General features: G+C 39.6%; 1 protein-coding gene across 4 annotated transcripts in view; it reads right to left on the minus strand.

Moving 5' to 3' along the window:
- Positions 1–6,403: 6,403 nt before the first annotated feature.
- Positions 6,404–25,979, minus strand: part of cdc7 (cell division cycle 7 homolog (S. cerevisiae)) — a 102,329-nt gene continuing 82,753 nt past the window's right edge. For all 4 annotated transcript variants that reach the window (XM_072574701.1, XM_072574700.1, XM_072574703.1 and 1 more), the window contains 2 exons: positions 16,021–16,170; positions 6,404–7,828 (listed from right to left, as the gene is read on the minus strand). In XM_072574701.1, coding sequence (XP_072430802.1) covers positions 7,422–7,828; positions 16,021–16,170 — 557 coding nt within the window. In that variant the 3' untranslated portion in view covers positions 6,404–7,421. The remainder of the gene's footprint in view (positions 7,829–16,020; positions 16,171–25,979) is intronic.

Below are 25,979 nucleotides of genomic sequence, written 5' to 3' on the forward strand. Positions count from 1 at the left end.
TAGCTTACCTAGTTTCTAAGAACCAGGTGCAAGATTGCATCTTTTCTTGTCGGATTGGATTCATAGTGATGCTGGAAACATTCTTGATTAATATCTAAGAATGCCAGATATTTGTTCCGCTTCTTGGACGATCACAATTTAAATCAATATTTGGGTAGAAGTATCTCATTGTAACTACTTTATAATGTTGGCATCTCCAATTTCCCTGCAGATTTGCTCCCCTACTACCTTCCCACCATAGACTACACTGAGTAATGTAATTGTACCTTTTTTTGGTTCTTAGTTTTACCCAGACTGATTCTATCCTTAAAAGTTCTTTTTTCCCCAGTACTGCATCACTCTCCTAAGTCAATAACTTCACTCCTCCTTTTTCCCAATCTTTTCTGAAAACTTTATACTGAGGAATATTTAACTGCTCTTCCTTGACCTAGGTCACTTGTTGTCATCATAATTTTTTTTTAACATCACAATCCCCAGTCTTATTTATTATACTGCACACACTAACAGACACACACAATAACTCTGATTTAAGCTTCATTACTTTCACTTCTACTCTGATTGCACCTATTGACTTTCTACTCTCTATATTAGTGCTATTTCTTTAATGGCTCCCACACTTGTGCCAAATTAAAGTCCTCTTAGTAGCACTGGCAAAACTTCCCAAAAGGATTTCAGTTCCAGTTTTAAGTATAACCTGTCCAGTTTGTACAAATGTTGCCTTCTCCAGAAGCAATCGCAATGTCCTAACAATCTAAAGCCCTCCCTCTTGCATCATCTTTCCAGTCAGATGGGTGAGGAGGATTAATCTACTTTCTCCCAAAATCACAAGATAGAATCTGCAATTTCAGTAAGAGCTACTTTGATATTGACAGGAGCAAGAATGGACAGATTCAAATTCAAAGATGGGCACACATTTTTGGAGGTGACAGCAATCTCAATGCTACTCACTCAAGAGGGAAATGGACAAAACTAAACCCCTGAAACTCTAACAAATAAGATATCAGATTGGATTTGATATTAATACCATAATTGTAAAAGAACATATCTTTAGACCTACTGAGAGTGGGGATGTTATAAAATATTTGCTAATACATAAAACATCTTGCACTTAAAATATATCTGTCATGCTTCGTGTCAGACTTAAGTATGCATCAGGAGTGTCTGAATGACTCAAAATGTCTGACTACACAAGTGAAGAACATGTCGTTAAAATTAGAGCAGTTATGAAAAGTACCAGTCAAGAATCAGCAAAAAAATAGAAACAATCAGGGATAAGGGAATTGATTAACACCAATTTCATGCAACTGCTTATACACACTGGAAAGTAACTCTAATAAGCATACTGGAGCAGATGTGAAGAACATAAGATAAGATAATAGGAAACAAAAACAGAAATTGCTGCAGAAGCTTAGCAGGTCTAGCAGCATCTGTCAACAGAAATCAGAGTAAATGTTTCGGGTCCGGTGACCCCTCTTCAGAGCAATAGGAAACTCTTTAAAACAAGGAGGTATTGTTTGGAGATATCTTATCCCCAACATCAATTTTTCATTTCTTTACGTTTCCTACCAGAAGTAAATCTTTTTTATAAATATCCCATTATGCTCGAAATACCTGGAACTTATTTCAAATTTATTTACATGACATTCTTTTGAAGATTTTTTGCACATCAATAGTATATTCTGATACATCCACTGGACCCGAGGTACTTCCATTTATTTCTGGCTGACCCATTGCACTAAAAAAAATGAGGGATGAAATTCATAAGACTCTCTTGCAACATTGATTGTTCAGGAAGTAGGATAACAAAGCAAATCTGCATCATCACTAGAAATATATGTTTCCCACTGCTGTTTTCTCTTGATTTTCTGATTCAATTTGGCTTTTGTTTCATTGCTAAATAACCATAAGAACAGTGACCAGTTGACTTTCATGACAAGTCTTGGAGCAAAAACAGGCTCCTGTACCAAACCTGAGTTGAAAGAGACTAAATCTAGAAATAACACTGATTTTCTCAGAAATCAAATTCTCTTGCAAATTTCTGGTTGGATGAGAAGTCAACACCGCTATGCCTAAATTTATGAAGCAAAACTAATGGATGCAGTCTGACTGCATCTGTTGCTTATGAAAACTTGATTTGAGACTAAAACACATTCACAATGAAATGCTGACTAATGACCAACTTGAAAAGGTCAATATGTTAATGACGTGGTTTTAATAAATGCAATTCCATGAATTAGGTTACAATATTCTCCAGGGTGTAGTTTTACACTGTTGTTAAGTGGATAAATATCTTATGGACTTTAAATCTACAATGAAGAGTACTTCAGAAAATGTGATTGAAAGGACAATTTTAAATTCCAGTTGCTGATTTGTGGGAGGATGTGTTCCAGCCCCAAGAAGTTTAAAGTGCTATGATAAAATTGTTGTTTTAACACAATCCCAACAACCTAACATCGGTTTCCTATTGAAGTGTTCAATTTTGATCCCTTGATATTCAAATTTCTAATATAAAAACACAATAATCTAATGTTGACAAATACAAGATTTTTATTCAATTTGCCTTATATTACCTCAATCCCAAAATTGTTGAGATGCATAATTGAGCCACAGTAGAACATAGAAAAGTACAGCACAGAACAGGCCCTTTCGCCCACGATGTTGTGCCGAGGTTTAACCCTAATGTAAAATATAGTAACTTAACCTACGCATCCCTCAACTCACTGCTATCCATGTGCATGTCCAGCTGTCGCTTAAATGTCCTTAATGACTCTGCTTCCACCACACAGCTGGCAACGCATTCCACGCATTCACAGCTCTCTGCGTGAAGAACCTTTGACATCTGCTTTATATCTTCCTCCTAATATCTTCAAACTATGACTCCTCGTACCAGTCAATCCTGCCCTGAGGAAAAGTCTCCGACTATTTACTCTATCTATTCCTCTCATTATTTTGTACACCTCAATCAGGTCCCTTCCTCCTTCTCTCCAGAGAGAAATGTCCAAGCTTATTCAACCTTTCCTCATAAGGCAAGCCCTTCAGTCCAGCCAGCATCCTGGTAAATAGTCTTTGCACCCTCTCCAAAGCCCCTGTATCTTTCCTATAGTAGGGCAACCAGAACTGTACACAATATTCCAAGTGTGGTCTCGCCAGGGACTTGCAGAGCTGCAGCAAATCCTCGCAGCTCTTAAACTAGATCCCCTGTTAATAAAAGCCAAATCATCATATGCTTTCTTAACAACCCTATCCACTTGAGTGGCAACTTTGAGGGATCTATGTACTTGCACACCCAGATCCCTCTGTTCCTCAACACTGCCAAGAATCCTGTCTTTAATCCTATATTCAGCATTAGAGTTCGACCTTCCAAAATACATCACTTCACATTTATCCAGGTTGAATTTCATCTGCCATGTCTCAGCCCAGTTCTGCATCCTGTCTATATCACGCTGCAGCCTGCAATAGCCCTCTATACTATTGACGACACCTTCAACCTTTGTGTCATCTGTAAATTTACTAACCCACCCCTCAACCTCCTCATCCAAGTCATTGATAAAAACTACAAAGAGCAGAGACCCAAGAACAGAGCCCTGCGGGACCCCACTCAACACTGACTTCCAGGCAGAATGCTTTCTATCTACAACCACTCTCTGCCTTCTGTCAGCCAGCCAATTCTGAATCCAGATAGCCAAATCTCCCTGTATCCCAAAACTTTCTGACTTTATGAATGAGGCTACCATGGGGAACCATTTCAAATGCCTTGCTGAAGTCCATATACACCACATCCACTGCTTTACCTTCATCGACCTGTCTTGTCACCTCCTTGAATAACTCAATAAGATTTGTGAGGCATGACCTGCCTCTCACAAAGCCATGCTGCCTTTAATCACAGCGTGCTTTGCCAAAAAGTCATAAATCCTATCCCTTAGAATTCTTTCCAAAACTTTGTTGACCACAGACGTAAGACTGACTGGTCTGTAATTGCCAGGGATTTCCCTAATACCCTTCTTTAAAAGAGGAACAACATTCTCCTCCTTCCAATCCTCCGGTATGACTCCCGTGGACAGTGAGTTGGCAAATATTCTCACCAGTGACTTAGCAACCGCCTTTCTCACTTCCCGGAGCAGCCTGGGATAAATCTGGTCTGGCCCTGGGGACTTATCAATCTTAATGTTTTCCAAAATTTCCAGCACATCAACTTCCTCAATCTTGATCTGGTCAAGACTGTATCCCAGCTCAAAAATTTTCATTTACAACAAATTCCCTTTCCTTGGTGAAAACAGAAGCAAAACACTCATTTAGGGCTTCTCCTATCTGCTTAGACTCCACGCACAAGTTCCCTCTGCTATCCCTGATTGGCTCTACCTTCTCCCTGATCATTCTCTTATTCCTCTCGTATGAATAAATGCCTTTGGGTTCTCCCTAATCCTTCTTGCCAAGCATTTTTTGTGCCCCCTCCTAGCTCTCCTCAATGCATTTCTGAGCTTCTTTCTAGCAAGCCTGTAATCCTCTAAAGCTGTGCCAGATCCATGCTTCCTCCACCTTACGTAAGCTGCCTTCTTCCTTTTGATGAGAAGCTCCTCTGTTCTCATCATCCAAGGTTCCTTAATCTCACCCCTTCTTACCTGTCTCAGAGGAACAAATTTGTGCATCACTCGCAACAACTGCTCCTTAAAGTCTCAACATGTGAGCTGTGCCCTGTGGAACAATTGCACCCAGTCTGTACTTCCCAACTCCTGTCTGATAGAGTCATAATTTCCTTTTCCCCAATTAAATATCTTCCCTCAGTAACTGCTCCTTTCCCCCTCCAAAGCTATGGTAAATCTGAGGCAGTTGTGCTCACTGTCACCAAAGTATTCTCCCACTGCGAGATCTGACACCAGTCCTGGCTCATTGCCGAGCATCAAATAAAAAATGGCCTCTCCCCTCGCTGGTCTGTCTACATACTGAGTAAGGAAACCCTCCTGTACACACCTGACAAAAACGGCTCCATCCAAACCATCTGCACTAAGGAGGTTCCAGTCAATATTGAAAAGTTGAAAACATGCACAACAACCCTGCTACTTTTGCATTTTTCCAGAATCTGTCCACCTATGAGTTCTTCCATCTCTCTCCTGCTATTAGGGGTGGTATGTAGGAAACCCCCAATGCGGTGGCTGTTCCTAACTTCCACCCATACAGACTCAGTAGACAAACCTTCCTCAACAACCTTTGTTTCTGTAGCTGTGATGCATTCTCTGATTAGCAATGCTACACCCCCTCCTCTTTTTCCACCCTCCCTGTTCTTTTTAAACGTTCTAAATCCTGGAACGTCTAGCAACCATTCCTGCCCCTGTGAAACCCTCATCGCCGTTATGGCCACAACATCGTAGCCCCAAGTACTGATCCATGCTCTAAGTTCGTCATTCTTATTTCGGACACTCCTTGCGTTAAAGCAGACACACTTTAACTGATTCCTTTGTTTCATCGAGTGATAGATTCCAATAGATTCAATATGCTGGAACTACACTAGTTTGAGTTCTTAACCAGAATGAATGACAAGTATGATTGACATCAAGCATGGTTCCTACACTATGCTCAAACACTAACAAGTACGGAGATTGATGCAGCTGGTAGTGCACATAATTCACTGCTGTGTGTATTAAATACAACACTTTTTGTGTCTCTACAGATCCACCAAAGCAGACAAAACAATGCAGGTACTTTACTGAGCAGGAAACGGAGACGAAAGTGGATTTTAATGAGAAAATGTAGAAAGGTGACAGAAAACAACTTTGGAGCTTAAGGCAGTTTGGAAGGGAGGAAAGAACAAGTGGCTTAGGAAAAGTGACTTAATAAAAAGCAGAAGGATGGACAAAAGCACTTTCAAAAATAGTAGAATAGAGGGAGAAGGATTCAATAAAGCTTGGCCAGTGGGTCATCTAAAAATTATAAATAAAAACAAAGACTGGAATATATTTAAAATACAGGCAAGTCTCCAGGTTACAAATGCCCAGGTCAATTTGTATACAAGTTGGAACACAATACAAGATAAAATAGCTGTTCATAAGTACGAGCAAAGTGTCACATTGGATTACTAAAATTAAAATGGAATCTTGTTCATAAGTACGTGTTCATATGTGATCCATTCATGAACTGGAGACTGCCTGTAGTCACCAAAACAAGCGTTAGCCAACAAAACAACTTTACATGTCGCCGCTCAAATTTAAGAGTTCTTTGACTTTGAAGGGAAACGTATACCAAAGTTATGAAATTGCTTCTTTTATAATTAAAAAAAGTAGCAGTTGTTGGCAAAAGTGAATTACTTTTCTGATTCACTTTTATGTACAGCTGAATAATCAAACTGTGCCAGAAACGGCATATACAGCATGTTTTGAAAGGATATGAAAAAAGAATTAAAAGCAAGAAACATTTTGAAGCATTTTAATGTTTTGCCAGATATCTAAAACAAAATTATAAAAACAGTCTTGGTAGTTAGGTTTAAGCAAAACTATAAAGCAAAATTTTAAAATTATAAAATGGAAAAACAAAACTAAACAAGTACAAGTTAACTGCACCAAACATTGAGGATGCCACTAAATTCAGAGATAAAGATGAGCGCCAACAGTTCAGAAATAAACAAATATTTATTTTAATTTTGTTCTGTTCGTACAAGCTGTCAAATAACTCTCTCTGTTAATAAATGCTACTGCAACTTATAACTGATGTGACGAGGAATGTGCTTAATATCATGGTTATTGAGGTAGGCAAGACTGCCACATCATTTTGTTTGAAGACAGTAGTTTGAAAGGGCAAAAATTTAAAGTAAAACATTCAAATGTGAAATAATGCAAATAGCACTGGGCAGTATTATTGAAAGAATGCAACTTCCAATTAGGTGCAATTCTTCCAGCTGTTCTTCAAAAAAAAAATTCACATTGACATTCGCATTAAAGTCATCGGTGAGATGAATTTCATATGGTCTTCATGTTAGTTTCAACCACAGCTGCTCCACGAACCGGTAAATCAGTCAATCCAGGTGGTGGGCTCTTCAGGAATATGGGCTGAAATGAGTGCACCTACGACATGTTTTGACTTTGTGTGGATTGTTGTATGCCATAGAAGTGTTAGATAGGAAAATAAAATGATTTTTAAAATCATTAGAAGCACTTGTTTGTTTAAAAGGCAGCTTTGCATTTAAACTCTCAAAAGGGAGCAATGGATTGGAGAAAGGGGACAAGGGAATGGCAGTGGTCAGGAATATGAAGGAAATAAATAAATTCCATGACTGGATTGAAACAGGAGGCTGGCTGATTTAACTCAATTGGAATAAAATTCAGAATTGAAGTCAATAAAATCTGCTTTAAATAAGCACCTGCTAGTACTAAATCATGTAATTCTGTGCTTATCCCACACATGCAACACAAATCATTTAATATTCCAATGAGTTATAGGTCTTCAAAGAATGGGTGCTTCAAAGCCTGTTCTGCTGTTATCCTAGTTGCTGGGTTCAAATCTAAAAGCCTGTCTAGGAGGTCATATGCTAGGTCTGGAACTCTAGTCCAGCCCTTTATATCTGATGATCTAGCTGTGCTTTTGAAATCAGAGTCCCCCCGAATATCCTGTTTGATTCTTCTTGGTTGGCTGTGAAATTCTTCTTTGTATATCAAGGAATCAGTCTTTTCATCATCCTTTCTAGTTGGAGCTGACACATTGCCAGCAATTTGTAACCCCTCCTTTGGCTCAACTTTTTGGTTTGGTTTTCTTTTACTTGAACAATCTGTTCCTCGTAGTCTTTCACACAGAGTCTTCAAATCCAATTTTGGACATTCCTTGCTACACGAAACAGCTTTACCTAAAAAAAATGCAAGTGAGTTAAATCTTTGATGTATGGCAGCATACTTTGTACACAATGAAATTATAAAAGCGACAGATTTCATGGCATTTAATAAAAATCTATATTAAAATATATTCAGTGCTTTAAACTAGGAGTTGGCGTGCTAGAAATATTAATTACCATTCTGATTTGGACTTCAACTTTGTAGAATGTTCAGCCACCATATGCAAACAGACCACTTCTGCAGGTAGTAGCAGACAGGTCATAACACAATAAGTGGAATTTGACAGAGGATTAGCTCATGCAGAATGTCCTATCCCTGAAGAGAGTTGATCATTGGTACAGCCACAACATGAGAATGCCTTCCAAGGCAGGTTTCATACTGGGCCAGTAGTACCATCAGCCGGAATCAATTTTTAGAAGCAGACCTACAAGTAAGCATGCTTGTTCATGGATCAGTCACACTGGGGAAGATATTTAGCATGCAAGCAATAAAAGGTACAGCTGTAATTTTGGACCAACTGAATCTGTAAATAGGCAAATCAAATCAATAAGATTGACAGAGGAGGAAATCCTGAAGTGTGGCTTTCTAGATCAATACGTTGAGGAACCAACTAGCAAACACACTATCTTAGATGGGTATTGTGCAAATCAGAAAGAAATAATTAGCAAAAATTGAGCTCTGCAAGGTCCCTTTTTTTTTGAAGGGGGAGGCACAACTTCATCAAGATGGCGACTAACACAGTTAGTTCTGAGACTGTGGTCCTCAATTTAAATAATGTAAACTGCAATGGTATGAGGAAATGTTACTTAAAGGTATGACGGTGGACAGGCAATGACGAACATTTAGACAGTGCATAGAGGAACTGCAACAACCATTCCAGTCTGGCTCAAAATGGGCAAGTAGCCCAACCATGGCTAACAAGGGAAATTAGGGATAGTATTAGATCCAAGGAAAGAATATACAAATTGGCAAAAAAAGTCAGAGGATTGGTAATGATTATAGATTTCAGCAAAGGAAGACAAAGGGATTGGTGGAGAGTGGCAAGATAAAATTCGAGAATAACCTTGGAGAGAATATACAAGTTGATGGGAAAAGTTATTGTAAGTATTTGAAAGGAAAAAAATTAAAGAAAACAAGTGTCAGTCCCTTACAATCAGAAACAGGAGCAGTTATAATGGAGAATAAAAAGATGGCAGATCAATTATATATATACTTTGGTTTGTCTTCACAAAGGACAACACAAATAATACCCCAAAAATGTTGGGGAAAATAAAGGGTCAAGTGACAGGAAGGAACTGAAGGCAATTAATATTAATAGGGAAATGGTATTTGGAAAACTAACAGGATTAAAGGCTGATAAATCCTGAGGACCCAATAATCAAGAAAACAGGGAATTGTACACAAGTGAGCTTATAATGCTGGAGTCCATTTTAAAAAAAATTAACAACAGAGCATTTGGAAAACAGTGACAGAGTTGGACAGATTTGAACATATTTACAAAAGGGAACTCCCGTTTTACAAATCCACTGGAATTTTCTTTGAAGGTGCAACTAGTGGAGCTGATAAAGGGAGCCAGTTGATATGATTTACTTGGACTTTCAGCAGGTTTTCCATAAAGGTCACAGATAAAAGATCAGCATGCAAAATTAAAGCACGAGATTGGAGGTAGTATATCGACATCGAAAAAGAACTGGCTGGCAGACAGGAAACAAACTAGCAGATAGTGAGGATTGCAGACGCTGGGGATCAGAGTTGAGGAACCTGACGAAGAGCTTTTGCCCAAAACGTTGATTCTCCAGCTCCTCAAATGCTGCCTGACCTGCTGTGCTTTTCCAGTACCACACTCTCGAGACAGGAAACAAAGTAGGAATAAATAAGCCATTTCGAAAGCTTTATCGACTCTTTTGAATGCCAGTTGTTCTCATGTAATTTTGCTCTCTTCTGCCCTGTTACTCAGAATAAACCTTTCCATTGTATGTTGGCATCCATTAGTTATCCATTTCAGTGACATAAAGCACTCCTGGTATAGCCCAGACAATAGCAAAATAAACGCAGGAGCAGTATTAGGCCATTTCAGCTAATGAACCTGTTGTTATTCAGGAGAATTGTGGCAATCATAGCCATTCACCCCACTAACCCATATCCCTTTACACCTTTAGAAAGCGGTCAACCTTTACTTTAAACATAATCAATGACTGAGCTTCCACAACCTTCTGGTGTAGAGAATTCCAAAGGTTCGCAACCCTGAGTAAAAAGATTTCTCATCTCAGTCCTAGAGTGGCCCTTCCTTTCATTCTGAAGACAAATCCATGTTCAAGACTCCCCAACCAGGGAAAACATCTTGTTTGTACCTTCCTTGTGTCAACTAGACCCAGTTAGCACAGGCCCAATTTTCCTAATCACTCTTTAGAGGACAGTCCCATCATCTCAGGAACTGGTGACCTTCTGTAGCGTTGCCTCAATAGCAATAACATCCTTCCTAAGGTAAGGGGACCAAAACTCTAGACAATACTCCGGTTGCATTCTGACCAAGGTTCCATGAAATTAAAGCAAGACTTCACTACATCTATACTCAAACCCTCTTTTACCAAGGACAAATTATATCATTAGGCTTCCAAATTGCCTATTGTGCCTGCAAGTTAGCCTTATGTGACTTATCGATGATGACACCCAGGTGCCATTGTAAACCTACATTTTCTAACCTCTTATCATTTAAGAAGTACTCTACAGATCTGTTCTCCTATCAAATGGATAACCTCTCATTTTTCCACACAGTATGCCATCCATTATAATCTTGTTCAATCACCAAGTCTGTCCAAATCATCTGGAATCTCCTTCGCATGTCCCTCACACCACACATTCTCACCTAGCTTGGTGTCATCTGCAAACCTGTGAACATTACATTTGATCCCCAAACTTACCTATTGTGAACAGCTAGGGCCCTTCAACATCTCACGAGTGATAGCCTGCTAATGTGAGCATGACCCTTTTGTTCTGACACTGCTTATCAGGCAGAAAACAATCTTTAATCCATGCTAGTACATGACCACGTTATATAATTTTGCTGACCAACCTCTCAAATGTCCTTGATACTCCAAGTATCCTATCTACTCAATTCTGCTGGGGGAGAAAGTGAGGACTGCAGATGCTGGAGATCAGAGCTGAAAATGCGTTGCTGGAAAAGAACAGCAGGTCAGGCAGCATCCAAAGAACAGGAGAATCGATGTTTCGGGCATGAGCCCCTCTTCAGGAATGAGGAAAGTGTGTCCAGCAGGCTAAGATAAAAGGTAGGGAGGAGGGATTTGGGGGTGGGGCGTTGGAAATGTGATAGGTGGAAGGAGGTCAAGGGGAAGGTGATAGGCCGGAGTGGGGGTGGGGGTGGAAAGGTCAGGAAGAAAATTGCAGGTTAGGAAGGCGGTGCTGAGTTCGAGGGATTTGACTGAGACAAGGTGGGGGAAGGGGAAATGAGGAAACTGAAGAAATCTGAGTTCATCCCTTGTGGTTGGAGGGTTCCTAGGCGGAAGATGAGGCGCTCTTCCTCCAGCCGTCGTGTTGCTATGGTCTGGCGATGGAGGAGTCCAAGGTTGGTTGGTCCAGGCCTGTCTCCCCAATATAGAGGAGGCCCTCCGTGACTCCCTCGTCAGGTCCACACCCCCCACCAACCCAACCTCCACTCCCGGCACCTTCCCCTGCAACCGCAAGAAATGCAAAACTTGTGCCCACACCTCCCCCCTTACTTCCCTCCAAGGCCCCAAGGGATCTTTCCATATCCGCCACAAATTCACCTGCACCTCCACACACATCATTTATTGCATCCGCTGCACCCGATGTGGCCTCCTCTATATTGGGGAGACAGGCCGCCTACTTGCGGAACGTTTCAGAGAACACCTCTGGGACACCCGCACCAACCAACCCAATCACCCCGTGGCTCAACACTTCAACTCCCCCTCCCACTCCACCAAGGACATGCAGGTCCTTGGACTCCTCCATCGCTAGACCATAGCAACACGACGGTTGGAGGAAGAGCACCTCATCTTCCTACTCAATTCTGTTAGCAACATCCTCAAAAAAAACCAACAGGATTGTTCATTTACCATTTGTAAATTTATGCTGACCGTGCTCTATTATCCAAGTATTCATTTTGTACATCCTTCTTAAATTTTAGCATTTTCCCAGCTACTGATGCAAGGTTTAACTAATGTGTAAGTTCCCCATTTTTTCTCTCATTCTTTTCTTAAATAATGGAGTGATATTTGTTAGCTTAAAATCTGCACAAACCATTCTAGAATTTAAGCAATTTTGGAGGATGACAAATAATGCATCTGCTATCTTCTCACAGCTACTTCTTTCAACACCCTGGAATGCAGAATCAGATGCAAGGGAGTTATCAATTTTTAGTTCCATTAATGTCTCCAACTCAATTACCACTACTATTTGGTGTCCTATCAACAACGAAAACCCCCAATGTTTACTACTTGTTGCTGTTCCTTAGCTCTGAACAGATTTCACGTTTAGTTCTTCTGATCAGACAAATCCATCGTTATTAATACATACCATCTTGAGATCCAGGCCTTAGAAATCTGATGCTGTCCCTGCTACACCAATTCTCCAGCCACATGTTCAATCAAACATCATGCCTCTACTTGCAAGTACACAGCACTCGGTTTATTGCTGAGATTACAGTTCATGAGCTTCTTTATTTCTTTTCCTTACTAATTCCCTAAAATCTACTTTCAGTGCCTCACCCCCTTCCTCAAATCTTTCCCATTCACCAGCTCTCATTGAAGAATGGCCTAATTTCTGCTCCTATACCTTATGGAGAGCCTAAAAGTTTTATTTTTAAAACAGAAACATTTTAACTCAAACTAAACATTCAACCCAACTGATATATGCTGTTGTTTATGTTCCACTTATGCCTCCCCAAATCCTACTTTATTTAATTCTATCAGAATATTCTCTTCCTTTCATGGTAATTTAGCGGTCTCTGAAATGCATCTCTATTGCTGGTCTTAAAATACTCCAAATAGTAGAAATTCTAATCCTAAGGGAAAATATTTCTCCTGGATTTCATACTGAATTAATTAGTGAACAACTTGCATTTGTCTCCTCTAGTTTTTGGACTTTGCAAATGTCTACAGATTTGGTCATATTATTTTGTAATTTTAAAGGTTCATCAGGTATCACGGCCTCCAAGACAGTCGGGCCCCACCTGTTCTGACATTGATGATAATTAAACACTTAGTTTTGGTATTGTCTTGGTAAATCTTTTTAGCAAAAGCTTAAAGTAACCTCTCTGCTTTTCAATTCTATTCTGTTGCAAGATTTCATCCTTTTGAAACTGCATTATATTATGTGATAGTCCTTTCAAACAAGGCATCTGGCAACAAAATGGCCTGTGAGCACTGTGCTGTGTACTGGCAATGTCTTTAGAATCGTACAATTAACAAAACATACCAATGCACCCAAAAAGAAATGCGTCAAAGTGGGCAAAAGTCATTTCTGACAGGACGATTACATTTGGCAATGAAAACGTTCATTGGCATGGATTTGAAAAGGGAGTATACCAAGTCAAAGACCAATTACATCTTGGAACTTTTTAAATAAGCAAGATATGTCTGTCTATAATAAAACTTAAATGAGCCCTGCATTACATGAAATAAAATTATTGCTAAACTGCACTGAACAATTTTGTACAAATGCTTACAAAATAAAATGTACATTTTGTATAATGCACAAAACAAACCAGCATTAACTTGGGTTATTTGCATATGATAGTCACAAGTGATTCAAACATGGAACACATATAGTCATTATTGAAAGTTCTGAAAAATATGAAAAGGCCACATACCAACATTTTCTTCAAATGAACTCAGGAAAAAAAGGAGACATATTTAAAACACAACATGTTTTTGAGTTTTCCAGCCAATTTATGTGCTGTCTCACAAAACTACCCCCTGCATGTTTAAGTACAATGATTTTTGGCTACATCAGAAATATGCCTAGTCAATTTTACAATATTAAATGCTGTGATGCAGAGCATCTTGTAGTCAAACTTTCCAGTCTAGGACTCTTGGCAAATTTTTCAGCCTTTCAGAGCTGTGAAAAAGGTTTGAGAAACCTAATTGAGGTTTTTGCATCATCAAGCTCAATGTGACTTCAATGACTTTTTTTTAAAAAAGATGATTATATTGCCAATGATCATTTCTCTCTTAAATGAACTAATTAGCTGTATTTTGCAGGTTATTTTCATTGCTCTTCAAACCATTCATTTCAGTTATCTTGCATTGAGCTGCGGTAGACATAGAAGAGTGTGGCCAATGCAAAGTGTCTCCTTTGTTCCTAGATAAACAAAGCTGAATCCCCAATCTACAGGAGTGCATCAGATCACACGTCACAATATTTTTCACGTGCGTTGTTTCAACCTGCTGAGCTGCTGTATTCCTAACTTTCGTTGGTGGAATATTAATCCTATTATCCTTCCATATAGTTTTATTTTACAATCAATCATCCTTAGAAATGACGACTCTTGGTGAGATAGATTTTAAGCGCTGGCAGCATTTCAAAAACAGCCAAGAGTTTATTTGCTGTATCTAAATTTAGAAATTATGGCCAGATTTAAGACAACTCAGGCATCAAGGCCTGCCTTGAGTCTACATTATCCCAACTTCCACAACTAACAACTATCAGCTACGTAAACCTGACTGGTTTTCAGATTTGAGCCCATAGCCGTTGACTTTAATATGCTCAAAGTTGAAAATTACATGGCACCAGGTCATAGTTAAACAGGTTTATTTGAAAATAAGCTTTTGGAGCGCTGCTCCTTCATCATGTAGCCAGCTGTGTGATTTTCAACTTTGCCCATCCCAGTCCAACACCAACACTTCCACATCATAGCTTAATATGCTCAAACTAGCCTGGCTGAAATTGACTAACTCAGCAATGTGGGACATAATATAAAGAGAATTTGTAACAGAGAAACACACCATTTGGCCTGCATTTCTATTCCACACAAACTTCCTCTTGTACTTTTTAATTCTACAACATCAACATATTCTTTTAATTCTTTCATCTGTGTGCCTGAGTGTTTTAAAGGTAACACTGATTCAGTACCAGACTGCACACGACAGCTGCTTATGGGTGCCTTGGAATTTCAGATTAACATTTTGCTTCTGTTCTTTATTTTACTCCATTATGGTTTCACCTTTTTTTTTAAAATTCCAAATTTTTTCCACTTTATTTCTAATCTGTGTGTCTTTTACAAGCTTTTGGCTTTTTTTTAAAAAAAAAGTACCACTGATTAATTCTCTCTATAAAGATTTCATTTCTTATATTCCAATTATGTGTTTAATCTGCATTTTCACAGCTTTCTCTTTATTTAACAAACCAACTAGTGGTGCAGAGTTCCCATAATCAACGTATCGGAATACTGTCTGATATGAAGATTTTTTCTGGACTGATATCAATTCATATACTAGAAATTAGATTATTACAGGTTATTCAAGATACTACATGTAGTCAATTTGGCTTGTCAAAATGCTTTTTGCTTGCGTCTTACACTGGCCAATCATACAATTCCACTGGTAAAATAATGCATACAATTTGAAATCAGAATTCTGAAAGGCAAAATTGTGTGCAATTCATATTGAAAACTTTAAATTATCTCTATGGTGAGTCTTTACATTCATCCAATTTAAGTAACATGGAGAGAATAATTGGTGTATATATAGTGGAAGATATTCAAAGACTTTTTAAAAATCTGTGGCACGTTCAAGCATGCTTGAACATGGTCTTTGATTAGGAGGAGACCGGAGGCAGCAGCAAGCACTCTGCTTCTCCTAAAACTCCATGCTGTGGCTTGGCCCGGGTACCCACATAGAGATAAGACTGAAGTAAGACTTTAATATCTGGACACTTCTCATTCCTTTTGGCTTTGTTTCCTTTACATTTGTTGCTGTTTTTATTCCAGCTTTGTAATCAAATGTGCAACCAAGATGGTGCTGTTGAATGGCGATTTTCTACACTTTTCACTGTACTCCTGCATTCCTATACTCGAGTGCACATGACAATAAAATCTAAATCAGAGCAAAACATTCCTGTGAAGTATTGAGCATTTAAAAAAACTGTCTGTCTTAATAATCTTGAAACATTTTGGAAACAGACAAGACAAATCTATTTCTATTGATTTTTGAAAGTACATATTCCGTACCAAATGATTTAGCAGCCTGAATGGTTTCCTTCGATCCACGGATAGCCATGATCTGTGCCAAAGCAGTCAAATCATCACTGGCTTTGAAAAATGGGTATCGGGCACTCAGCAAGGAGAGAAAGACGACGCCTGCAGACCACATGTCAATAGCTGCAAAACAAAGCACATCTTGGGGTTTCATACAAAAGCCAAGAATAAAAGCATTTGACTTGTCATATGCATCCAAATATAGACACCACATCTTTAAAAAGTGTTGTAACAGATTATATGGAAGAGTTCACTATTTTTGAAACTTTTTTTGCAGTGGGATTTTACATTTCTATGACCATAATAGTTTTGAATATATTGAGCAATAACATATACATTTAATAAAGTCTATTTCCCACAACAGGAACACTGGTGTTGAACTTTAATCTGTTTCTCATTTTCTGTCTAAAGATCAAACAAACACACATCACATAGTTTTGAAATGACAGTATGTATATGTGAAACTGAATTAATCTTAACTTTGCTCGGTGCAACTTGTTTACATTTGTAAACATTTGTATTCACTGATGTTTCCTATTAGAGGGTAAAAAACAATAACTGCAGATGCTGGAAACCAGATTCTGGATTAGTGGTGCTGGAAAAGCACAGCAGTTCAGGCAGCATCCGAGGAGCAGTAAAATCGACATTTCGGGCTAAAGCCTTTCATCCTATTATTAAAAAAAAATTCTGTTGAAGATGGATGATAATGGTGTGAGACACTACAGTACCTACTTTTATCACCAAGAAAGGTAAAAGCAATACAACATGGCCATAAAAAACATGACATGGAGGAGATGGTGCTTGACTGGGGTGGACAAAGTTTAACATCACACAACACCATGTTGTAGTCCAACAGGTTTATTCGGACACACGAGCTTTTGGAGTGCTGCTCCTTCATCAGGTGGTTGTTGAGAATAAGATCATAAGACACAGAATTTCTAGCAAAAGATGACAGCGTCATGCATATGTATATCATTTCAGTTGCATAACATTATAATCTTTTGCTATGAGTTCTGTGTCTTATGATCCTGCGTCACAGCTACCTGGTGAAGGAGCAGTGGTCCAAAAGCTAGTGCTTGCAATTAAACCTGTTGGACTACACCCTGTATATCATATCAGTAATATTGTGTGATTTTTAAAATTAAAAAGAAAAACCTATTATTAGCAACTCACGAGTTGGTTCTATCCTAGCACAGACAAAGAGCAAATTTCTCCTTTTAAAAAAAACAAAGGAAGTAAACAGGCATTATAAGATAAAACAGGAAATAGATTTCAGGACTCAAAACAATTAATCCCATATGTATTCGGATCTAAATTTCAAACATTCCTGTTTTGACAAATCAGCCTTCTTTGCTAAATTTGTAAAGTATCATGAATATCAAACAAGATTTCTGGCGATTTCAAAAAACCAAGTGTGTACACACATGTGAGTGCACAACTTGATCTGTACACATCCCAAGTGTGAGATTTCCTGTTTACGACTATTATTGATGTGCATCTGATCTGGCCAACATGCATTTGATCAACTAATTTAAGAAGATTCTACAAAACTTAGAATCACTTACTATTTTGTTTAAAAGTGTTTTAATTTTGTTAGAATATATTATGAAACAAACGCTCTATTGCAACTGTATTACTAAATTTAGGGTAAAATGCTGGGGGCTTTGTCACTTATGGTAATACCTGCTGGCAACAGTCAAAGATCCAAGGGAGGCCCTTATTTTGTTCCTAGGGTGGGAGTGTGAGGAGTAAACAGTTGGAAATAAAAGCAGCAGCTGCCAGGTTCACAGTGGATGGCCTTCGAACCTCCTAAATTCTCAGAAAGATGTTTATAATATCAGGTTATAAACATTAGTGAGGGCTCTTGTGGCAGTGGTCATATCCCTGCCTCAGAGCTAAATCGTCCATGTTCAAGTTGCACCTGCTTCAGAGGTGTATCATACATCTGAATAGTTTAATTTGAAAAGAACTATAAACATTAGTGCCGTAAATTGTCTATTTACGTCTAAGATAATAGTTAATTGGTATGAAGGATCAACACTTCTACCTAGATTCCAGGTATTACCAAAATGATGATGCAGGGGAGTTATTTTTGAGATCAGGTTACAGGCTCCCTGACAAATCAACAACTATCAAAATGAAACAGCAGTTTCTGCGGGGTCAGCAGAGAGAACATAGGAACAAAACGGGCATAAGAAAGCAATTTAGCCTGTCAAACTTGCTCAGTCATCCAATAGGACCATTAGTAATTATCTACTTTAAAGCCTTTATTCACAATATATCCCTATTCTTTTACATTTGTGGTATTTAGGAAGATGCCCATCCCTACATTAAACATAGTTCTGCAGTCCTTTGTGGTACAGAATTCTAAAAGGTTCACAATGCTGACTAAAATAAATTTTGCATCATCTCAAGCCGAAGTGGCTTCACTTCTATCGAGAAATGGTGTTCCCTGATTTTAGTGTCCCAAACTAAGGGAACATCTTACATACCTCTATTATAGCCTTCCCTTTATGTATTTTGTAGGCTTCAATGAGATCTTCAAAGATTGAGAGAATTCAGGCACAGTTTCCCTGATCTCTTTTGAATGGCATCTCAGGAAGGATTTTGGTGAACTTTCATTGATCCACCTCAAATGGCAATAATATCCTTCTGAGGTAAAGGAACCTCAGCACACATGATTCCACATGGGATTCCAAGTTTGATACCACTTAAATAAGATTTTGTTACTCGTGGACCCAAAATGCTCTTCTAATACAGGCTAACATCTTCATAATTTTTTTGCTGCACCTGCATATCAGACTTCAGGTGACTTGCTGGCAAAGACTTCCAGGTCTCCTTACATATCTACACTTTCCAATCTCTTAGTATTTAAGAAATGCCCCAAGCACATGTCTTTCCTATCAAAGTGGAAAAGCTTATTTTCTCCCCCCGACATATTCCAGCTGTCATGTTTTTTTGGCCCCTCACCAAATATCCAAATTTTCTGGATGTCACTTTGCATCTTTTTCACAGCACAAATGATTTGATAATCTTCAATTCCACATTCCTGCCTCTTCCCCTTAATACTTAATTCTTTATTCATTAAAACTCTGCCTATCTCAGTGTTGAACATTATTAACATCCAGCCTCTACAATAAAAAATTCTAGATTCACTACTCTCAAAAGACAAAATTCCTCCTTATCTCTATCTTAAATGGGCAACTTTTTACTGAGATTATACTCTTTGGTCTTGGACTCTTCCACAAGGTTGCCTCTTATTCTGCGAAGCTTCAATGAATACTTTCTCAACCTCTTCTCATAAGACTATCCTCCATATTCAAGTTCAACCTCTAGAACCTTTTCTAAACAAATACAACTATACCTTTCCTTAGATGGGTGGACAAAAACTGTTTATATGATTCTATTTGTGATCTGACTATTGCCTTGCATTGTTTTAGCAAGACTTCCCTAATTTAACGTTCCATTATCTTTGAAATAAAGGCCAGCATTCCATTTGTCTTCCTTATTACCCACCACAACTTTACTGCTGGCCTACTATGATTCAGAAAGCCCAGAAATCTATCTATACTGCAGCCTCCAGTAGACTTTCTCCATTTAAATAATACTCAGCAGTTTTCTTCCTGCCAAAATGCATAACCTCACATTTTCTCATATTATATTGTATCTATCAAGATTTTGGTCATTTGCTCACCTTGTTTACATCCCTCTGTGGATGACTTATCTTCTCACTTATTTCTGTTTCATTTTCAAATTTGGCTGCAGTACAATCACTTCTATCATCCAAGCCATTAAGATATACTGTAAACAATTGTGACCCTAGTACCAATTCCTGAGGTAATCTTCTAGTTATAGGCTGCCATTTTGAAAATGCCCCTTTTGTTGTAATTCTGTTTTCTATTGGTTAGCCAAACCTTTATCCAGTGGTACAAACTTAGTTAAAGACAAAAAAAACCCTGCAGTATCCAACTTCAACAGGCAGGAGGCTGGAAGAACACAGCAAGCCAGGAAGCATCAGGAGGTGGAATATACTATCTCCAAAACTACAAGTTCTTATCTTAACACTCATAATACCTTATCAAACTCAACTATATTACATTTATTGGTTACCCTCTACCTGTCTTGCTTATGAATTCCTCAAAGAATTTCAACAAATTTGCCTGGCATGATTTTCCTACATGAAACCATGCTGACTCTGCTTGCCTATATTATGCATCTGTAATTGCTCTACCTTTACATTAGACTCTTAACATTTTTCCAGTGCAGATATTAAACTAACTGGCCGACAAGTGCCCATTTCTCCTCTCGCGGCTGTCATTTTGGAATAAGGGTGTTATTTGAAAAACTGCCAATTGGAAGAATTCATGGACTTTTTTTCTTGTCAACCTGTTCAGAGATGTTACTATATGCCCCTTGAGTACATCGGACTTGAACCTAATCCTCCTGGCTTAGAAGAAGGGACTCTACTACTGTGCCAGAAGAACCCCAAGAGAATTATCACTGACTTTGGTTTACTAGTCCAGTGACATTACACTACGCCACGACATGCCTTGGAAGATCACTAATTGTGCGTCCACCAACTCAATAGACAATAAGTGCAGGAGTAGGCCATTTTGCCCTTCGAGCCTGCACCACCATTCATTATGATCATGGCTGATCATCCTTAATCAGTATCCTGTTCCTGCCTCATCTCCATAACCTTTGATTCCACTATCCTTGAGAGCTCTATCCAACTCTTTCTTAAATGAATCCAGAGACTGTGCCTTCACTGAGCATCCCACACAGCCACCACTCTCTGGGTGAAGAAGTATCTCCTTATCTCTGTCCTAAATGGTCTACCCCATATTTTTAAGCTGTGTCCTCTGGTTCGGCACTCACCCATCAGCGGAAACATGTTTCCTGCTGCCAGAGTGTCCAATCCTTTAATAATCTTAATGTCTCAATCAGATCCCCTCTCAGTCTTCTAAACTTAAGGGTATACAAGCCCAGTCGCTTTCAGTGTAAGGTAGTCCCGCCATTCCAGGAATTGACCTCGTGAACCTACGCTGCACTCCCTCAATAGCCAGAATGTCTTTCCTCAAATTTGGAGACCAGAACTGCACACAATACTCCAGGTGTGGTCTCACCAGGGCCCTGCACAGCTGCAGAAGAACCTCTTTGCTTCTATACTCAATCCCTCTTGTTATGAAGGCCAGCATGCTATTAGCTTTCTTCACTACCTGCTGTACCTGCATGCTTACCTTCATTGACTGGTGTACAAGAACACCCAGATCTCTCTGTACTGCCCCTTTATCTAAATTGATTCCATTTAGGTAGTAATCTGCCTCCCTGTTCTTGCCACCAAAGTGGATAACCATACATTTATCCATATTAAACTGCATCTGCCATGCATCTAACCACTCACCTAACCTGTCCAGGTCACCCTGTAATCTCCTAACATCCTCCTCACATTTCACCCTGCCACCCAGCTTAGTATCATCAGTAAATTTGCTAATGTTATTACTAATACCATCTTCTATATCATTAATATATATTGTAAAACGCTGTGGTCCCAGCACTGATCCCTGAGATACCCCACTGGTCACTGCCTGTCATTCCGAAATGGAGCCGTTTATCACTACTTTGTTTCCTGTCAGCCAACCAACTTTCAATCCAAGTCAGTACTTTGCCCCAATACCATGCACCCTAATTTTGCTCACTAACCTCCTATGTGGGACTTTATCAAAAGCTTTCTGAAAGTCCAGGTACTCTACATCTACTGGATCTCCCTCGTCCATCTTCAGAGTTACATCCTCAAAAAATTCCAGAAGATTAGTCAAGCATGATTTCCCCTTCATAAATCCATGCTGACCGACCTATCCTGTTACTGCTGTCCAGATGAGTCGTAATTTCATCCTTTATAATGGACTCCAGCATCTTTCCCATCACTGAAGTCAGACTAACTGGTCTATAATTTCCTGCTTTCTCTCTCACACCTTTCTTAAAATGTGGTACAACATTAGCCACCCTTCAATCCGCAGGAACTGATCCCGAATCTATCCAACTCTGGAAAATAATCACCAACGTATCCACGATTTCTCGAGCCACCTCCTTCAGTGCCCTGGGATGGAGACCATCAGACCCTGGGGACTTATCAACCTTCAGACTTAACAGTCTCTCCAACATCAATACCTGGCAAATATAAATTCCTTTATATTCAGGTCCTTCAGGCACTGTTACCTCAGGGAGATTGCTTGTGTCTTCCCCAGTGAACAGAGATCTGAAGTACCAATTCAATTCTTCTGCCAGTTCTTTGTTCGCCGTAATATATTCCCCTGTTTCTGTCTTCAAGGGCCCAATTTTAGTCTTAACCATTTTTTTGCCTTCACAAACCTAAAAAAGCTTTTACTATCCTCCTTTATATTTTTGGCCAGTTTACCTTCGTACCACATTTTTTCTCTGCATATTTCCTTCTTAGTAATCCTCGGTTGTCCTTTAAAAGCTTCCCAGTCCTCCGTTTTCCCGCTTTGCTATGTTATACTTTTTTCTCTTTTAACTTTATATGTTTCTTAACTTCCCTCGTCAGCCATGGCCCCCATGCCTCCTCATAGGATCTTTCTTCCTTTTTGGAATGAACTGATCCTATATCTTCTGCATTATACCCAGAAATATCTGCCATTGTTCCTCCACTGTCATCCCTGCTAAGGTATTACACCATTGAACTTTGACCATAGTTCCCTTTATTCAACAGAAATATTGTCACTTCCGATTGTACCCTCGCCCTCTCAAATTGTAGATTGAAGCTTATTGTATTATGGTCACTACTTCCCAATGGCTCCTTCACTTCCAGGTCCCAGATCAATTCTGGTTCGTTGCACAATACCAGACCCAGAATTGCCTTCTCCCTGGTAGGCTCCAGCACCAGCTGTTCTAAGAATCCATCTCGGAGGCACTCCACAAAATCTCTTTCTTGAGGTCCAATACCATCCTGATTCTCCCAGTCTACCTGCATGTTGAAATCCCCCATAACAACTGTAGTAACATCTTTGCGACAGGCCAATTTCAGCTCCTGATTCAACTTACATCCGACATCCAGACTATTGTTTGGGGGCCTGTAGATAACTCCCGAGACGGTCTTTTTACCCTTAGAATTTCTCAGCTCTATCCATACGGATTCTACATCCCCTGATTCTAGGTCCCCCCGTGCAAGGGACTGAATATCCTCCCTTACCAACAAGGCCATCCCACCCCCTCTGCCAGTCAGTCTGTCCTTATGATAGCACGCGTAGCCTTGAATATTCATTTCCCAGGCCCTGTCCACTTGAAGCCACATCTCAGTTATCCCCACAATATCGTATCTGCCAATTTCCAAAAGAGACTCAACCTCATCCATCTTATTTCTAATGCTTCGTGAATTCATGTATAGTATTTTTAATTTGTTACTGCCCTCACCCTTCCCATCAACTCCTATTTCACTCAACCTTACAGCATGACCCCTTTTTGAGTTTTCTGCTTCATTGATACCGTTGTCTTTCTTGACTTCCCTTGTTCTAACTTTCCTTCAATTTCCTTCTTAAACATCCAGTTTGTCCAGGGAGAGGGTACAATCAGAAGTGACAATATTTTGTTGAATAAAGGGAACTATTGAGCTATAGCTATTTCTTTTAAAATTCGGCAGGAGTTGGGGAAGGTAGATTGGGAGCAGCTGTTTGAAGGTAAATCCACATTATTTAAAAGCCTCCCACATATCTAGAGATTGATTAGGGTGCAGGAGAGACATGTTCCTAGGAAAATGAGTGATAGAAATGGCAAGATTAGGGAACCATGGATGACAAGTGAAATTGTGAGACTAGCTAAGAGGAAAAAGGAAGCATACATAAGGTCGAGGCGACTAAGACTAACAAAGCTTTGGAAGAATATCAGGAATGTAGGATCAAGCTGAACCGAGGAATTAAGAGAGCTAAAAGGGGTCATAAAATATCTTTAGCAACAAAGTAAAGGAAAATCACAAAGCCTTTTAGTTATATATAAAGGAGCAAGAGGGTAACCAGAAAAAGGGTTGGCCCACACAAGGTTAAAGGAGGAAAATTATGGGGGAGTCAGGAAAGTTGGAGATTCTTAATGAGTATTTTGCATCAGTATTCACTGAGAAGAGGGACATGACAATGTTGAAGTTAGGGATAGGTGTTAGGGATAGATTCTAGATCAAGTCGGCATTAGGAGGGAGGAAGTGTTGGGTATTCTAACCAGCGCTCATGTGGACAAGTACCCATATCTGGGTGGGATCTATCCCAGGTTACTGAGGGAAGCAAGAGATGAAATAACTGGAGCCTTAACAGATATCATTGCAGCATTCCTTGAACATGGGTGAGGTCCTGGAGGACTGGAGAATTGCTAATGTTGTCCACTTGTTTAAGAAGGTTAGCAGGGATAATCCAGGTAATTACAGACCAGTGAGCCTGACATCAATAGTAGGGAAGCTGCTGGAGAAATTACTGAGGGATAGGATCTATTCCCATTTGGGAGAAAATGGTCTTATCAGTGATAGGCAACATGGTTTTGTGCAGGGAAGGTCATATCTTACCAACTTAATAGAATTCTTTGAGGAAGTGACAAAGTTTATTGATGAGGGAAGGACTGTAGATGTCATATACATGGACCTCAGTAAGGCGTTTAATAAGGTTCCCTGTGGTAAGCTGATGGAGAAAGAGAAGTTGCATGGGGTTCAGGGTATACCAGCGGGATGGATAAAGAACTACGTGGGTTTTCTCCGGTTGCTCCAGTGTCCTCCCACAGTCCAAAGATGTGCAAGTCAGGTGAATTGGCCATGCTAAATTGCCCATAGTGTTAGGTGCATTAGTCAGAGGGAAATGGGTCTGGATGGGATACTTTTCGGAGGGTCGGTGTGGACTTGTTGGGCTGAAGGGCTGTTTCCCCACTGTAGGAAATTTAATAGGAGACAGAGAATAGTAGTGGAGGCAGCTTCTCAAAATGGAGAACAGTGACCAGTGGTGTTTCACTGGGATCTGTGCTGGGACCACTGTTATTTGTGCTATACATAAATGATCTCAAGGAAGGTTTCAGTGGACTGATTAGCAAGTTTGCAGATGACACGAAGATTGCTGGAGCAGCAGACAGTGAAGGGGACTGTCAGAGAATACAGATATAGATAGATTGGAGAGCTGGGCGAAGAAATGGCAGAAAGAGTTCAATCTGGGCAAATGTGGAGTGATACATTTTGGAAGATCCAATTCAAGAGAGAACTATACAGTAAATGGAAAAGTTCTAGGGAAAATTGATGTACAGAGAAATCTGGGTATTCAGGTCCATTATACCCTGAAGGTGGCAACACAGGTCAATAGAGTGGTCAAGCAGGCATATGGCATGCTTTCCTTCATTGGATGGAGGATTGAGTACAAGGGCTGGAAGCTCACGCTACAGTTGTATAAGACTTTGGTTCAGCCACATTTGGAATACTACGTACAGTTCTGGTCACCACATTACCAAAAGTGAGTGCTTTGGAGAGGGTGCAGAGGAGGTTCACCAGGATGTTGCCTGGTATGGAGGGTGCTTGCTATGAAAAGAGGTTGAGTAGATTAGGACTATTTTCATTAGAAAGAAAAGGTTGAGGGGGGACCTGTTTGAGGTCTACAAAATCATGAGAGGTATAGACAGGGTGGATAGCAAGAAGCTCTTTCCCCAGATTGGGGGACTCAATTACTAGGGGTCACTAGTTCAGACTGAGGGAAAACTTTAAGGGAGATATGCGTGGAAAGTTCTTTACACAGAGGATGGTGGGTGCCTGGAATGTGTTGCCAGTGGAGGTGGTAGAGACGGGCCTGATAGCGACACTTAAGATGAATCTAGATAGGTACATGAATGGGCAGATAGCAGAGCGATACAGATCCTTAGAAAATAGGCGACAGGTTTAGATAGAGGATCTGGATTGGTGC

This window comes from Chiloscyllium punctatum, chromosome 7 (genome assembly GCF_047496795.1).
Source record: "Chiloscyllium punctatum isolate Juve2018m chromosome 7, sChiPun1.3, whole genome shotgun sequence".
NCBI classification, from domain to species: Eukaryota; Metazoa; Chordata; class Chondrichthyes; order Orectolobiformes; family Hemiscylliidae; genus Chiloscyllium; species Chiloscyllium punctatum.